Source organism: Oreochromis aureus, linkage group 23 (genome assembly GCF_013358895.1).
Source record: "Oreochromis aureus strain Israel breed Guangdong linkage group 23, ZZ_aureus, whole genome shotgun sequence".
Classification (NCBI taxonomy): Eukaryota; Metazoa; Chordata; class Actinopteri; order Cichliformes; family Cichlidae; genus Oreochromis; species Oreochromis aureus.
The window spans coordinates 13,654,438-13,668,287 of NC_052963.1; the positions used below are offsets into that span (position 1 = coordinate 13,654,438).

The window sequence follows — 13,850 nt, forward strand, 5'->3', positions numbered from 1 at the left end:
TTAGATAGGATGTTTAACACCTTAGTGTTGTGTGTTTCCATCATTACCTGAATGAATGGCTGCGAAATTAAAGCACTTTGAAATCGGATGATTCTTTTAGATACACCCTTGATATCAAAGTATTACGTGCCTTTCTTTGCCCTCCTTGGGAGGTTTTTCACTTCTTGCTTACATGCAGGATTAAGAGAAGTTATCTATGTCTTAGTAGGCAGCTTCTTTTTGATTGTCGTCAAGTTTGGAGCTTGACATTCAGTGTGTCCCTATGTTGACTGTACGGCTGTATTCTTTAGTTAAGTATTTTATTTTTGTCTTTTTATTGCTAGCCACACTTGCCAATGAGGCTTGGCTTAGATTTGGTTTATCCAACCAATATAAAGTTCCTGTTAAAGCCCACTTAGTAGTCGCCATCAGCTTTGGTAGAGGTGATTTTGTGAAATAGCCACGGCTTTCCAACACGGCTCAGGCAACAATATTGGACAAAAAGGCCTGCCAGTCAATCTGAAGAATTCTGCATGCTGTTGAAATCAAGAGCTCTGTGCAGGCCAGTCAGGTTTATCTCTTCCTTTACGGGCTAGGCTTTTGTTCAGGTTGGATGATGCTTGGATGGAACTTCACATTTGCAGTTGGTTATTTCTTATAGTCTGCAGTCTGCTGCCATAAAGCTGTGGGTCTTTCCTCGTGCCTTTCCTGAGGTTAAATTGAAAGCATGGCAGTTCAAACTGATAAAAATTAATTGGGTAAAAAGTACTGCAAATGAGTTTAAAACCCAAAAGGACCAGAGTTATCAGACCACCCAACCTCATTTAAAGTTTCCTATTCCGTACTGACACCCAGTTTAATTTTATGCTGCCTCGCTTTTTCACCACAGAGCCAAACTTCACGCTGACCCTCGTAGCTGAAGTCAACCCCCAGAAGACAGCTGAGCCAACAGAACTCGCCTGTCGCGTCACCAACATTGCCAACTTACCTCTCGGAGGCCGACTGGGCGTCAGCTGGGAGTACACATCGCTTCCTGGTATGTTTACTTCAGATTTACTTTAGAGAAGTTTTTCTACAGAATCACTTCATTTTTAAATTGTTCTGATACCGGCAGGGTTAGGGGACGATCCTCAGACCTCACATCCCATTGGCTCCGTGGATGCTAATGGCAACCTGCTGCCAGGGTCGATTTATATGGAAAGGATGAAGAGCGGTGCGTTAACGCTGAGCAGAGTCCAGCCCAACACGTTCAAGCTGCGAATCCTCCGCACACAGGTACAGTTTTTCATGTTGTGCAGCTAAACATTGCCCAGCAATAATTTTAAAGTTTGACTGGAATCCTGAAAATGACAAAGTGCTATGAGGCTAAATTCTGGTTAAATGTGTATAAACTGATGGAAAGGGTAAATGGCAGTCAGGTGTCGATAAAGGAACTTTATTCATTCATTCATTTTCGCTCTGCAGGAGATCGACATGGGCCAGTATGTTTGCAGTGTGTCTGCTTGGAGCGTCAACAGCCAGGGAGACCTGGTGAAGACCTCTGAGAACAGAAGCTCACCGCTGACTGTGCGATGGGACGCCAAGCGTAAGAAAGCTTTTATTATGACTTACAGATTCTTGATTCACTGGCATTAGTAATCAGAAAAAGCATATAGATCTTTATTTTTTCTAGCTTTTATCTGCCGGTCAGTCGGGCAAATATTATTATTTTTAATCAAAAAAATGTGGAGAAATGGCTGTGCAGCATCTATTACAAACTTAACTTCAGTCAACCAAGTATATATACCTGCCTTTCTTCCTGAGGCTGTATCCAAGTCAAAAGAATCATAAACTGTTGTGATATATTCGAGGCTTACCAGCCTCAAAATTATTACAACAAATTGCCTTTTAATTCAGTGTGACTTACCGAAAAAAATATGAAAGTAGCAGAAACCAGTTTCTTTTCTGTAACTGAGACTTGCACTTTTGTGGATTTGATTCTGTGTTACATGCCGATAAAAAGCTGAGCTTTGTATCAGTGTTTTGGCTAAATTAACAGTATACCTGCCTATGTGCATACACAAATGTGCCAGGTCAGTGAGGTACTTAATGAGGTATTTTTGGAAGAAATACAGAAAATCCAAACCATTAACTCACATTCGTGATTCAGAAAACTACTAATGCACTGCCAGGCTGCCACAGTAGCTTCACTGCTGAGTTTCATGAATAAATGTTAATGTGTCCATATCGTTTATAGACTTTACAGAAGAATCCCACAACAGACCTCCTTTTGTCTCAGCTTCATTGCCACAGTGTGCACACAGACACACACACACACACACAGACATTCACTTCCTCCCTATTTGAGATCTACATGTTGAACTTGGTGACCATAATTTAGCTGATTGGGCTGTGATGTAATTGCAGTGTGCTGAGCGTGTATGTGTGTATGGGTTTATGGGCCTGCTTTGAATGAGTCACAGTTCATCGTCTAAGTACTTATCACTTCCCGTTGACCCCTGTCGGGGATTTCCCCCTCTCTGTGATGGTTTGAATGACGTTCTTCTTAGAACTAAATGATTGAACGGCTGCTTCTGTTTCCAGGTCCGATTGTGAATGTGGTGGCTAAACGCATCCGTGAGGCATCAGTAGGAGGCTCGACCTTTGAAATGGGCTGCAGCGTCACCACTCAGAACATTGGTGATGCAGGGTACTCTGTGCTCATCCAATCTCAGGACAGCATGGATAGCACCGTGAGGACCATCATGACTCTCAGCCCGGACAATGTCGTACAGCACGGAGGAGCCACAGACCCAAACAGGAGGTACACATGAACACATTAAGTAACAAACTGCAGTTTCTTGTTTTATATTGAGACGTATAAAACATTTTTTTTTTTTTTTGACTGCTTATTCAGAGACAATCTGGTTCTGACCAAGTCGGGTGCGGCAGAGTTTCGGTTTCGCCTGGCAGGCGTCCAGCTGTCTGACAGAGGTTACTACTGGTGTGACGTCACTGCATGGACAAAACAGCAGCCGGGACAGGCTTGGACTAAAGCCAGCAGCTCAGAGTCAAATAAAATCAGGATAAACTTCCTGGAAAATGGTGAGTTTGTGCTTACAGACAGTAGGTTTAGTATTTGACCAAAATTTCCACCCTCCTCTATCATAGCAGGTTGACTGAAGTGGTTTTCTGACAATCTCCCCTTCAAGGTTGCGTCAATGGGCAGCCTGCAACACTTTTACGATGGCTGCTGGTTTTAGGTTTCTCTTGTTCTAACCCTTGTACTGTATGTCTGCGATGCGCACTGCATGTCCAAATTTGGTTTCTCTTCAGAGAAAAGGCTAAAGTAATATGGAGCCAAATCTGGCGAGTAGACCATGCAAGGCTATGCAAGGCGTTTATGTAAATTATATAGCCTGTTTTTAAACATTACAGTCAACGTGCTTTTACACGATCAAATCCAAAAATAAAAATGAAATAATAACTTCTTAAGTTAATCAGTTTAGCTAGATTTGGTTAAAGGCAAAATATGGTCAACAAAACTAAGGTTGTCAACCATCATTATACCAAGATTTTTCACATAGGTTGAAGTCTTCTTCTTTTTTTCTTTTTTTTTTGTAAAGATGCAACCGCACATCTTTGATTCCTAAATAGACCGAATTGAAGGAAATTTGTGTAGGTCTCTAATTTTTCAAGACACAAATGTAATGAATCAATAGGAATCATTTGATAGAGAGCCAAATAGATCAGGGTATCATCTGCATAGCTATGCTGAGCTGCCTTGTATACCTGAAAGTATCACTAAAAGATTAAACAAAAGGGGACCAAGGATTGATCCCTGCTGGACTCCACATGGCATTAGGGTTTACTCTGATTCACAAGCATCAATGGAGACAGAATAAATAATCCCTACCCTGAGAGTATGATCTTATACCATGCATGAACACTCCCTGTAGGACCCAATCAAATTTTCTAACCTGTCAGATGGTGTGTTAGGATGTACAGTATTGAATGCTAACATTACCAGGGTACTCAGTTTGCCTGAATCTGTATTCAGGCTGGTATCTGTTAATATCTTCAGGAGGGTGCTTTCTGTGCTGTTGTAAAAGTCTGATTGCAAGATGTTAGAATAATGTTAGGATGTTAGGCCAATAATTATGAAATGTACTAGGATCCAGATTTCTTTTTCAAGTGAAACTGCAGTCCCTAAGGAAGACTGTGTTAGTGTGGCCAAAATAAGCCCTTTATTTTCAGTGGGCTGTGTGCCGACGCACGCGCTACAGTTCTGGCCATCTCAGTCAAATGTCCTTCCTCAGTTACTTCAGAACATTACAGCAGAGATCTACATTAAATCTATCCTGCGGGATGGAGTCACTGTGGACAGCCCTGTGAATATAAACAAGGATGAAGAAAACCCAAAGAGCATGCTCCTGGCTTGGACGCTGAAATATCTGGTACCTGCTATTTGGTCTCAAATTCGAAGACCCACCTCTTATTACCAGAGCTGATTCTCAACATGAAAGCTGAATCACTTTGAAACAGGAGTTCATGCTCAAGTTTGATGAAATAGCAAAAATGCAAGAGGTCAGAACAGGACTCGTAGAGAGCGATTTAGAACAGGCAATCAGATGGCAGGTGAGACGTAACTCTCTGATTGCCGCCTGTACAGAAAACTCTTGATTTCAAGCATATGTCTGCCACTGAAGGGGCTCAAGGCGGCTGTTAAAACATAGCAGCAGAGTATCATTTCAATCACCCTGGAGGACGTCAGTGTGTGTATGCTGAGGAGGCCGGAGTTTATGCTTTGAGATAAACTTTACATGTGAATTTAGAGTCGAAAAAACACTAAAGAAGCAGCAGCTGCTCCTTTGTGTAGCACAGGATGACAGAGTTCATGTTAAACTTCCACCCTAATTGTGCCCTTTTACTCGTAGGTGGGTTTTTTCTCACTTATGTTGCTCCTAAGGCTGTATTTGTTTTGTAAGACACTGTGCTCATTTAATGAAATTTCCTAAAAGCGGCCTTTATACAAAGTGCATAATTTAATGCTAAATGGTGATAAAATATTTTCCAACATTGTAGTGAAATTCATCAATAATATAAAGCCATTGTCTAGTCTTTCGATCACTTATTCACTTTCATAACAGTGGGAACAAATACCAGCGAATAAATTAATATTAAGGCCTTGCAATTATCCTGGAAATCTCCAAGTAGCTGTCTATTTATAGAAATGTGTAAGCATCCGTGTTCTGTACATCCCTCTACACAAAATAAATACACATCCTCCTCCCACACAGTGTTGATAATGAGCAACATAAATTCCCTAAAAATGTGCAATGATAAAGATACTCTCACACACAGATACACACCTTAAGCCCTTTGACGCCCACCACAGCCACTGGCCTACTTAACTTTCTTTGATCTGGGAAGTGGGAGACAGGAGGAGAAACAGGAGCGTCAGAAAGGGAAGGAGGGAGGCAACAAGGAGGAAGACAAAGAGAGAGAGGTGGTAAAGTGGACTGAGGAGGAGGAAAGTGCAATGGGTGAGGCAGAGAAATAGAAATGGAAACAATGCGGAGAGCAGCTGAGGTGAAGGAAAATGGGAATAATTGGCAGTATCAGGGCTGGCTGGGGGGTTGGCGTGGAGGTATGCATCACCAGAAGAAGGAAAGTTTTCAAAAAGATGAAGGGAAGATGAAAGTCAACAATAACAAAATGTGGAGAATTTTAGAGAAAGGACAATGATAATAAAGTGATTAACTGTGTTAAATCAGTGAAAATCACAAAGCTGCGACCGTCTGTTGCTGATCTATTTCTATCTACATACACGTTAAACAGAAATTAACTGCTTACATTGAGAATCCAGTCAGAACCTCATAGATCTGAAAGAGAAATTCAGGAACTCTCCTACAAATGGTGACGTAGTTGCTAGAGGTGGGAATCACCAGACACCTCGCGATGTGATATTATCACAATACTTCTCACTTCAGTTTTTACATTTGTGATATGTGAGTATTGCCGTAACATATATTGTGATTTATTACATTTATCAAATTATGTCTTCACTGCTACTTCCTGTTTAGTAGGAATATAACCAGAATACAAGCAGCTGAGTTGAGTCCCCTCAAGTTCTGCTTATTGACACACTCATTCAGATTGATGGCAACATGTCGTCAATCTGTCTGCATCTATAATTTAGCAATCATTTGGAAACCTTCGCCAATCTCTCTGAGAATGATTGGAATTATCTGTAACACAGAGATTTCCCATGTGGGATCAATAAAGTATCTATCTAGCTATGTAATGTTCCATATATGAATTGATAACCCTGTGTAAAAAGCTAATCATCGCGGCTGAAAAATGTGAAAAACACCAGTTTGTCTAATGGCCACTTAGAGGATGTTTCCAAAACTCAGCCTGTCTCCATAGTTCCTAAGTAAAATGCCCATATTAAGATAAAACCATAAATGTATACAACATAAAGTAGTAGCTACCTGCTAGGCATCATCACTAATTCTCCTGAGTAAACTCGACCTGCGTTTGTGGTTTTGATGCCTTTTGGAGCATCATAACACGATTATATGCTCTGTGGTGCAGATGGTCCAAGAAGTCTGTTCTCCAGTTTTGGTGAGTGAAGCTTTAGCATGTCATTTATATGTTACTTAGCACTAATTAACAGTCTGTGTCATCCACCCATATATCATTTAATGCACCATGCTAACCTTGCTTGTTAGCATTAGCTGATCACTAAATGCGCCAACATCTCATGCAGATATAGCAACATTTTCCTCTAAAAAAAATAAATAAATAAATAAAATATTATCGTAGCTTTGATGCTAAAGTCAAATATAGGTGACATCATGGTGGCTACTTCCATCTTTTATATACAGCTAATAAGTAACCACAAGTAGAACTCTAACCTGCTTATACAAAAAATACAGATAAAAGATGCTGCCATTAAATTAGGAATCATTAAATTTCTGAGTGAATGAGCTACCATGAGGAAATTAGAGCATGGAAATCCAAAGCACAGTTTAGATGACAACTTCAAGTTACTGTGTGGGCAAAAAGATTAGCAAGTCTTCTCAGGGGACATAATATTTATTTTGAAAGCAGACGCCACCACCTGGAGTAAGTCGCACATCTTTGTTAAAAGACTGGATGAAACATTTTTAATCGTGTGCGAGAGACGTTTGGTGACAGCAGAGATGCTCTGAGGCTGCAGGAGCGAAGACGCAAAAGATGACAGCAAATTGGAGGAAATGTGGAAAAGGAGAAGATAAACTGAAGACCGTCTTCTGTCTTTCTCTGGGGAGGGCAGGAACCCTTGAGCTTTACTTCCCTTTTTTTTTTTTCCTATCACACACTGTTTTTACCTTCTTCGTTCCCTCCACCACCCCTTCCCTCTCTCACCCCTGCCGTCTCTCCCTCCCTCCCTCGCTCTCTGAGACATCTTCAAAGTGAAGCCCTTTGGCCAGCCAGCTGCAAAGATCTGCACCACTGCTTTCCTTTTCTCTCTCTGCTTGCGTGCGTGTGTAATCTTTCAAGTGTTCGAGCGCGTGTGTCCAAGTTGAACATTTTGAGTTGACCCCACATAGAGCAACACACACTCCCACACTAACAGCGATCAAGCTTCAAGCAGAGTGGTTTTCAAGAACCCCTTACACTCGCCTTGGGGGACGGAAGCGCTGTGCACTCATCGTTGTTGTGTGTGTGTGTCGAGTGCATCCACAAACTGGCAAGCCTCCCATTGTTCCAGCTGTATCTTCAATGTTTCAGACGTGTTGTGGTATTTCTGCCTTGCACGGGGATCTTCTGTGAGGAGGTATATGGAAATGCGACGTCTCAACAGCACAGTCACTGTTTAATAATTCAGCCTTTAAGTGATTTTAACCGTTAAAATTAAGTGTGAGGTATATAAGTATAAGAAAAAAGTGGTATCTTTTGCCAAGAGTAATGCCTCCATAAAAAACAATGTCCCCATTTCAGACGTGACTTTTTCTTTTGTGAAAGTCTTCATTAGTAGAGTCTGGCTCTGATCCCAGAGTAAGATAGAGGAATGAGCTAAAAGGAGAACTTTATTGTCCACCTTTACTGAGACACATTCCTAAACTCAATCATTCATCATTTATTAGAAGGCTTTAAATGAAATCAGTGTCATCCAACATATCATTTGTCCTCTCATGACAAGACCATCCATGGCACAGAGTAATGAACACTTGCTTCCTAATACAAACATCAGTGATGTAAAGGATTTGTAAGGCCAGGCTTTCTTTGGACTTGCATATAGATCGCCAGTGGCAAGACTTAAACATGTCTTAGTATTTTCATAATGTTTATGCAGCTGGAGTGCATGCATTATACAGTATGCTACTCATGACAGCATGGGTAGTGCAAACTTCTGAGGGAAAACTGTCAGAACATTTTAAATTTTACGAGAAATGGCTCCAAGGTCTCACGACTGTAGTTGTTCCCGGGCAGTTTTTTTTTTTTTTTTTTTTTTGTCTCCACACGGTCAAATTAATTTGTACGTCACTTTTCTTGTTTTACAACCCGGTCAGCTTTAAGACACAAATTCACCACAAATTATGTGGTCCAAGGATGGGAATCATTTCTATCGGTCTACATGTTTGCTAATATCCCAATGAATCCTTATTTTTCTGTGATGATCCCAATTCTTCCATGTGTTGGTTTTCAGGCGTAGAATCACACAGGCTTAGATCTGGTTTCCAGCTATCTGGGGATAACTGGTCCCAAAGGACACATCTGTATTTCCTGACCGGTTGCCAGTGGTTGCTATGAAATTGATGAATAGAGCCTGGTCAGTAACCATCAGGTCCTGCTCATCGAGTGGTGGCTAAACTGTGAAAAGCGTGATGAAAACCAGAAGCAGAGACTTTTTTGCCTTCAAAATAAAAGTTTTGCCTTTTGAAACATATTGGTAGCAGCAGTGAGGCACAGCTTTTACTTTGAGGGTGAGCGTTCAACGTTTCCTGTTTGCTTTGCAGTTTTTCCAAGTCTAACTACAGCTCAGAGGGGTACACGCTGCTGGTCAGGAAATAAACGTTTCTCCATTGAAACTGATTGTTGCAGATGATCGCTAAACGTACTCTAGGCTAGTAAATGCATCTCTGGGACATATACTTCTTATTGGCAATTAACCAAACAGTAATTCGTATTATTTGTCAGATTATTGCATTCAAATTGTTGGAATAGGCACTAAACACGGTCCAGTTCAGCAACTTGGATGTGAAGCCGCACAGAAAGGTAGCACTCTTCTTGGCACCCACATTTCGTTGAAAGTGGACACACGCCTAAGAAGAACTTAAGGCTGTGTAAAATCTTACCGCTGTACAATTGTCACAGCTATCATGAAAAAGGGGAAATTGGCTGTAGAGCCCAAAAGCTTTCTTACTTTTATTTTTTGTACCTGGCTTTAAAGCTGCTTTTTAATGCTGCAAAGTTGAGCAGTTTAACATGGGAGTCTGTGGGGATTAACTCAGCAGGGACCCTCACAATTCAGCAGACCATCTGCACATATTTTAAAAGTATCCAGAACAGAGTGAGGAGCGGTGAGGGGGGCGGGCAGGCTGTCGGGTTAAGCGGTCCTGTGTGAGGTTTCCATCGAGGCCTAGCGTGGACCTTGACCTGCTGAACCTGCTCGTAGATTTCAAGACTCGGTGAACGTTCGAAATCTGAAACTAGATCCTGGTCCAAGACCCAGACACATATTTTTCTTCATCTCATCCCTGACTGAGAGTGGCTACGCTCTCTTGAGCTTTTTCTCACAGATTAGCTGCCACTCTGAACTGTTTTTAAGGACTTACCTGACTGAGGTGCAGGTGAGAATTCCCACGTCTTACGCAGTCTAATAAGACATTAGCCGGTCTTTAAGCTGCCAGCTCCCTATTACAAAGTCAGTGTGATGCCAGATTGGTCCGATTTGCAAATGGTGCTGTGTGTGGTGCATCATTCATGCTCCAACTGCTTCAGAAACACACCGTCTCCATTTCGACACAGTTTCTGAAGCAGACTATTTTCTGCTCCATGTGAGAGAGATCCTGATCTACAGCTCCAAAAAGTTTCACATGTAAAAAATGGCTTTTCACTCCTTCCTTCCACTTAGATGCATAGCATGCAAAAGCAGAAATTACTTGTTAGTAAACTAATTTTAAACATAACCCGAAAGAGCCTCAAGCTTTTTCCTTTTTTCTAACGAAACGGCCCAAAGCCAACCTGAAAACTTCATTGGGTTGCAGAATATAAAGCCATTAAGGTGTCAACACTGAAGGCACACTTGAAATTGTAGCTATAAATCTTTATAGTTGAGGGCTTTGTTAGCCTTGCAGCAGCGGTTCCATTTTACAAATTTATAGCGGGTGCCGAGCTCTGGTTTTGAGCTACCATCTGCTTTAGCTACAGTGCTGCTGTTTCCTGCTTGTTGATTTCAGCATATCAGAGAACCCGCAGACTGTGACTTTAAAGCAGTATTTACCATCTGAGGACTGAACGCTATTTTCTCCCCGCGAGCTCACATCTACTGTCTTTCCTCAGGGACCCGAATGCTGAATTATCGTATATGTAGGTTTAAAAGCAAGCCTGTGTTTGAACGAGCCCTTTTGATCTCAGCAGAGTTTCTCTGATGTTTGTTGTCTGTGTCAAATGTTTCTCAAATAAAGCTCATTTGAACCGATGTGCTGGCATTTGCAGGCCCATCCTTCTCCATCGCCATCAAGTCAGACGATAGCAGCGTTTATCCATGGGAAACTGCAAAGATGGAGTGCTCGCTCAGCGTCTCCGGATCCTCGCCAAAGACTGGTACAGCGCGCACACACACAGACACACACGTGTACAACATATACACAGGTAGTGTATGTGAGGTTTTCTCACGTGCACTCATAAATCACGATCTGCAACTGTTGCAAGCTCTTTTCATCTTTTTCCACATATGCATCGAGACACTGCTGCAGCTGCTACATGTGCAAATTCATGCAAACATTTCCTTTGCCTTCTTCACCTGTCAACCTGTCAGCAGCAGCTTTAATAAGAATGATGTGATGATTAAGAGTTCTGCATTCTTTCTTTCCTTTGTAGTTTTATATTCAGGGCTTGGTTACTTGGTGCACTGTACTAACATTTCTATTCAGGCTGCTTTCACTCATATTGAATTTGAGGTTCATACTGTTAGGTTTCAGTTTCTTCTGATATGAGAAACCACAGGTTAAAAAAGGGGGAAACGGTATTGTGTCACATCAGAATGCCAGAATGAAGGGTTTGCTTTCAGTGACACAGTTAGGTGGTCTAACCAGTGCTATGACTCAAAGCAGCAACCTTGCCAGGTTTGTTGAATTTGCAGAGTTGAAGAGCCCAGCCTTTCTACCACCAGCATCAGGTCAGAATCTTTAATCCCATGACACAGATTGTCACTGAGTTCATGCTAGGGCTGCACGATATTAGGAAAACCTGCGATGTGCGATAACTGTGATCAATATTGCGATAACGATATGACTTGCGATAAAATAAATAGCAAAACAACAAAAACCCGAATACATAATTTCAGTTTTACTGCAACAGTTTTATTTAAAGATAGCTGCTGTATTAGCAGTGTAACAACAAAGTGCACTTTAACATTGAAACATTGCCCCCATAAAAAATTTTCTGAGGGTAGAATTCTGAAAGATATCCTTCCCGGTCTCTATTATTAGTTTTAAATAAACATAACTTAAATTATACTGCAAATTATCTCAATGCAGTTGTTCATCATTTTACCACTCACCAAGTAGTTATGATGTAAGTCAAAACTGGAGAGGAAACTTTACTGTAGTGCTTGTGTAGTTTTCAGCTTGGCTCAGTTCAAACATGACGGTCTTGCGGCATGTCTCGTACATTTGTGGAATGGCGACATGGGAAAAGTAGTTTCGTGAGGGGATGCGGTATCTCCGGTCCACTTTATGTATCAGACTGGTGAAGCCCTCTCTGCTAACTGTATTTATAGGCATCATGTCTTTAGCCAAAAAATGTGTAATGGCCTCTGTTATTTCTTTGTACCGCTTCGACGTTTTCTCATAAGGAGTTCCACTTGAAAAACTCTGATACAGAGACGGCTGTTGGACTGCTGCGCTCTTTGTCTTAACATTAGCAACCTTTGTTTGGCTAGCGCTAACTTTCTGGAACTCTTCAAACAGTTCTGCGGTTGTATTGAAGATGATGGTGGAGATTAGTCATGTTTCCTCTGGTGGTTGCCACGAGTGTTCGGCAAGTTTTGCAGAGTACCTGTGTTTGGAGAACGTCGTCTTTATCAAATCCAAAGTACCTCCAAATAAGCGAGGTACTTTTTTTTTTTTTTTTTTTTTTTTTTTTTTAAACCACGAGTTCATAGTAGCTGGTTGCTGCAGCGTTGTTCGCTCATCCCCCTACGTAGGAGGCGGGCCACTAATCCATTTGATTGGTTAATGCTGTGAAGGGCTCTATTCGACTGGTCAAATGTGTCAAGGGGTTTCTTTGGTAAAGTCTTTAAAGCACGTGTGTAAACATTTTAGGGTACCCAATTATCGCAGTTTACGCCGTGTTTTGCGATGGGCCCACCGCACAGGCAGATATCGCGATGACAATAAATTTTCGATTTATTGTGCAGGCCTAGTTCATGCATACTAATTCAATTATTGGTGGGCAGAATAATTATTTAATCAGTAGAACATAAATCAATAACAGCTTTAACACACTGTTATGTTCTCTTGTTCTAGTCTTTTCAAGTGTGAGGACTTTCCACTCACTGTGGCGGCTACTTCTTATCTTAAATTGGCTGTGGTTAATTAAATTGCCATACACAAAGCATACACTGTATATAAAAGATGGACATGATGGCCTGAAAAGTAAGGCCTCATACGCCATTGCAGACACAGAGGAGGAGTAAGTCCTGTTAAATTTCTTTGAGGTCCACTTTGAGTCTCTGGTGTGCGTTCATAGACGAATCCATGCAGTCGCAGAAAATAATAATAATATAATATAATAATATAAAAATATCCCACATGATGCACTTGATTTTTTTTTTGTGTGTGTGTGTGTAAACCGGTAAAATTATTCCTGGGATGATAAAACTCTGAGCCACTGACACAGTGCTGGTAGTCTTATTATTAATCCAGTAATCAGTAAGCTTAATTATTAGACTCTACACCATCATAACGTCTGTTTTCCGCAGAATGTTGATGTGCTCACTTCTCTTCATTGCAGTCATGCTCCTTTAAAGGCTTACAGACACACGCTCACTCATACACTACCACACTTGAACACAAAGACACCTGCACATGAACATCAGATCTACCTCATCCAGGAGGTGCTGTCAGATTTCTTTTACTTTTTTCTGTCTTTTTTTGGCCTCTTGCTCATGTAAGAAAACCTTCCAAGAAAACGGATTAAAGGCTATTTTATGCCTTAGTTTGCTCGTATGTATACTTCATTTCATTGGCAGCTTGTCCAGGGCGTACCCTGCCGCTCACCCTGTGACATCTGGGATGGGCTCCAGCCCCCCAGCGACCCTGAAAATGATAAGCGGATGAAAATGGATGGATGGATGGATGGATTAGTGCATTATTTATTTATTCATTTTTGCATTTAGAAAAGTGTTTTCTTTAAATCTGACTATTGTATGACCTGTAAATGCACCAAACCCTTTAGTTCTTTTGAAATGTTGTTTGCAGACTGTTAAAATTTCTAAGAATATTACTCATTAAAAAACATATTTCTCATCCCGTTAATTGGAGTAAAACAATAGTAACAAAGTATTAGATTGCAGTTGATAGCTGCAGACATACATTGTGTTTTAGTCGCATGTTTTAAGCTGTAAACTGGTCGTATGAATATATGTAATAGAAGTTAAATAGAAAAGAATA

The 13,850-nt window shown here is 41.1% G+C and overlaps 1 protein-coding gene across 1 annotated transcript in view; it reads left to right on the forward strand.

Annotated features, from left to right (window-relative positions):
- Positions 1-13,850, forward strand: part of si:ch211-132g1.7 (prostaglandin F2 receptor negative regulator) — a 79,532-nt gene that overhangs the window by 39,468 nt on the left and 26,214 nt on the right. Inside the window, exons 6-11 of the mRNA XM_031746009.2 lie at positions 869-1,015; positions 1,094-1,254; positions 1,444-1,564; positions 2,563-2,782; positions 2,876-3,063; positions 10,672-10,779. Coding sequence (XP_031601869.1) covers positions 869-1,015; positions 1,094-1,254; positions 1,444-1,564; positions 2,563-2,782; positions 2,876-3,063; positions 10,672-10,779 — 945 coding nt within the window. The remainder of the gene's footprint in view (positions 1-868; positions 1,016-1,093; positions 1,255-1,443; positions 1,565-2,562; positions 2,783-2,875; positions 3,064-10,671; positions 10,780-13,850) is intronic.